This window comes from Hyla sarda, chromosome 5, assembly GCF_029499605.1.
Source record: "Hyla sarda isolate aHylSar1 chromosome 5, aHylSar1.hap1, whole genome shotgun sequence".
In the NCBI taxonomy this organism is placed as follows: Eukaryota; Metazoa; Chordata; class Amphibia; order Anura; family Hylidae; genus Hyla; species Hyla sarda.
In genome coordinates this window covers 233,617,663-233,621,213 of record NC_079193.1, presented here as the reverse complement: position 1 = coordinate 233,621,213, position 3,551 = coordinate 233,617,663, and the positions used below count along the sequence as shown (strand labels likewise).

General features: G+C 41.4%; 1 protein-coding gene across 1 annotated transcript; it reads left to right on the top strand.

The window, feature by feature from the left end:
• Nucleotides 1-1,708: 1,708 nt before the first annotated feature.
• On the top strand, nucleotides 1,709-2,496 carry LOC130272663 (uncharacterized). The gene is made up of 2 exons (XM_056518503.1): nucleotides 1,709-1,808; nucleotides 1,895-2,496. Exons 1-2 carry the CDS (start codon nucleotides 1,762-1,764, stop codon nucleotides 2,493-2,495), a joined length of 648 nt encoding a protein of 215 aa, XP_056374478.1. The 5' UTR covers nucleotides 1,709-1,761; the 3' UTR covers nucleotide 2,496.
• The last annotated feature ends 1,055 nt before the right edge of the window (nucleotides 2,497-3,551 follow it).

Below are 3,551 nucleotides of genomic sequence, written 5' to 3'. Positions count from 1 at the left end.
TTTATTAAATTCACTACTTTGGGGCAGGAAAGCATGAGAATGAAATATGTTTCTTTACCGTTAGCTGAGCACGATGGGGGTTGGGCACTTTTTTTTTTTTAAGTACTTTTTAGCACTAAAATTGCAGACTATTATGAGAAGGAGGGAAAATGTAGTCCTATTTTTTCTCTCTAAGGGTATGTTCATACTACGGAATTCCCGCGGAGTTCCACGGGTGGAATTCCGCAAGCCGAATTACGCGGTGTGAACTTAACATTAGTGTGAATGGGTCTCCGCGAGACCCATTCACACTGCGGAATTGTCTGCCGCTGAAATTGTTCTGCGCAAAGAAAGAACATGTTCATTCTTTGCTCGGAAGTCTGCGAGCACTGCATAGCTGTCAATGGTGACGGCTCAGTGCCGCCCGGTCCTACTGAATTCAGCGAGTGGAGATTCCGTTCACACACTGTAGTGTGAACATACCCTAATGGGTAGTTATAAGGATATTTTTGAGATTTTGAAAGCTGGGATACTCACTACACCCATGCATATCTATATAATAAAGTATGGGAGGAACTTAAAATTTTTTTTAAATCACATGGAGTTTTATACTTTACTTCATTATGGTCGAATAAAGCACTTAAAGAATTCCTTAAAATTAAAGATTCACTCTTTTGGATGAAAAGGGGCTTATTTATGTAAATCAATTATACGCTTTAGGTCAAATAAAGTCGTTTAAAGAGATAGCCCATAAGTATGGGGTGGCAGACGATCAGAAACATTGTTTTTTTTTACAAATAAGTAACGCAGATCATAAATCAATAAAAGGAGAGTTGAAGAGAGTACATTCACATCCCCTTGTTGAATTAATGAGAGGGCCCCCTGTCCCTAAACCCATGACAAAAATTTATAAAATGTTCATGCTATCAAGGGTAGATGGGACAGGGACTTGGGGGGGTTTACATTCAGATTCATGGGGCAGAGCCGTGGTAAACTTGAACTTTACATCATATAGTAAGGCCCATGTAATGATACAGTCTAAGATTTTGTATAGGATGTACTCCATGGAGATAGAAGCGTATGGGCCTCAGACAGGATGCAAACTGTCCAAAATGTCAGATGGAGGATGCTAACTTTTTGTATCTTATATGGAATTATTCCTATGTTCATACATTTTGGAATCATCGATGTTATTGAAAAAAGGTATAACATTAAGATCGAACGAGACCCTTATAGGCTTATCCTTGGAGATTTCAGGGATTCTATATATAAGAAAAGTTTAATTAGACTATTTCCTTATGCGAAGTTGCTGTCTGGGCATGCTGGGAGTTGTGGTTCTGCAGCGGTTGGTGGTTCACAGCTTGAAGACCACTGCTATAGAGGGTGCAAATGTATCTGATCTGAGCCCTGGAACTCAAATAATGTGAAATATGAGATGATCAAAATGGAGCCCCTGCACTAATTACTTGGGTTCTGGGGTCTGTAAGGTCCATAGTAAAAAACATCAGGTTCTGTCTATAGCAGATACTAAATCATCACAGCTCCAAGAAACAAGCAGTCATTCTGACATGTCACATGTGATGTCATAGACAGCTGGAGTCCTGACATTCCACTGACAGCCACCCGAGCCTTCAGTCTGTAGATTGTTACAGTGAGTTTAGTGAGATTAGTGAGATTAGCGTCTTGTTCTTCTACTTGTCTGAAATGGAGCTAAAAGGTTTGAGGTTCATCCCCCTCCTGTTGGCGTTTTGGTGTGCGGCCTGGCTTGCCACCAGCTACATCATGACGGTCGTCCCCGGCCATGCAACCTCACCACTGATGAGCATCAGGTAAGATAAACAAGCACATGATTCTTATTTCATGGGTTGGGAGTGAGGAAATATCCATAATAACATTGGTTTCTTTTCCTTCACAGTGACGTGGGAAATTTCTTTCCCGAAAGCATATTATTCAGAATTGGATTCATAGGGACGTCCATTGGCACTTTGGTACTAACCTTTCTTATTTATAAGTATATGGTTATGCATACTGAAGAGTTCAGGGGTCATCAGGTCCTGATCCAGAGGATCCTGCTGGCCATTGTGTGGGCCTCCTGTTTTGGCACAGCTGTCATGCATGTATTTTCCCCCAAAGAATATCCCAGGATACACTTTGTCAGCAAGATAATTTCAATTACATGTGAAGCCTTATACTACCTTGGGCAGTCCATCCAGATGTATAAATTACCAGGAGCAAACAAAGTCATCCACCATAGTAGATGCACCTGCTGTGGCCTGACTTTTGTTTGCACAATTTTCTATTTTGGATATGAAACATTAAAGGAATTATTCTATAATGATGAAGACTGGGACGAGATCCGTGAAATCCCCATCATAATCATCCAGTGGGTGATGCTTCTACTGATCCTGATAAACATCGTGACCTATTATTCCACCATGCAGAGGTTATTGTTGATCGTCTCCAGAAACAGCTGCACACTCTCCCTTAGAGTAAAAATTGATGACTTTGGGATGTAGACCACCATGTGGGCCATCAAGTGGACTTCTGGAAGAAATACTGCACAGGACACGGAAAAACAAACTAAAGAAGAATAACTGGGGGACTACATATGGTGCCAGTAATCATGGCACAATAATATGAGCTGGTGATATTAAATATACAAAAAAAATAAAAAATAGTACCTAGTTAGAAAAACAGAATCAAATTCATCATTATAACCCCCCTCTGCATTACCCTGTTTATTATTTTTCAAGCTAGCACTTTGTTCTAATTCGTCCACTCTCTGGCGTGCTCCTTGTATAAGGGGTTTGGGATACCCTTTTTGTTTAAAACGATCCTACAGGTTATCTAGTTGTTGCTGGAATTTTTGTGTGGAAGAACAATTCCTTCGGATTCTTTTCATTTGACTGAATGGAATGTTCTTCTTCCATTATTTCAGATGGCAACTGTTAAAGTCGAGGTATCTGTTTGCATCCACCTCCTTAAAATAGGTGGTAGTATGCAAACAGCCATCCTGAATATAGATATTTAAATCCAGGAACTCAAATTTTTTGGGGGACTGATGCAGCGCTGCCTTTGGCAATCTCTGGCTCTGCCATAGCGCTTTTTTTGAGGGGGCGTGTCGGCTGCCCCTTCGTCTGGTGGTCAACACGCGCTATCTGGCCAGCGAGCCAGGGCCCCGTACAGGAGATCACAGGGCCCCCCAGCGGTCGGACCCCCCCGCGATCTGAAACTTATCCCCTATCCTTTGGATAGGGGATGTTTTTCAACACTGGACTACGCCTTTAATGGCCTCCAAAATGAAGTTCCTCTGATGTATGGGCATCAAGGAATCTTCCACTAAAAAAGATCACACAGCTTCCACTCCTCTGTCATGTGGTATGTTACTATATATTGAAGCAACATCTAGTGTTGCCCACATATAGTCCTCTTCCCGTATGATATCTTTCAATAGGGTTAATAAATGCCCTTTTATTTCTGAGGTATGCTGGTAAAGACACCACACATTTCTGTAACTGATGGTCTATATATTCAGATAAACATCTGGCAACTATCGGACGACCAGGTGTTTT

Excerpts from the sequence above, each read along its gene's own strand:
- LOC130272663 (XM_056518503.1), top strand. The coding sequence starts at position 1,762 with ATGACGGTCGTCCCCGGCCATGCAACCTCACCACTGATGAGCATCAG. Across the intron at positions 1,809-1,894 it reads TCACCACTGATGAGCATCAG|TGACGTGGGAAATTTCTTTC; the intron begins GTAAGATAAACA and ends TTTCCTTCACAG.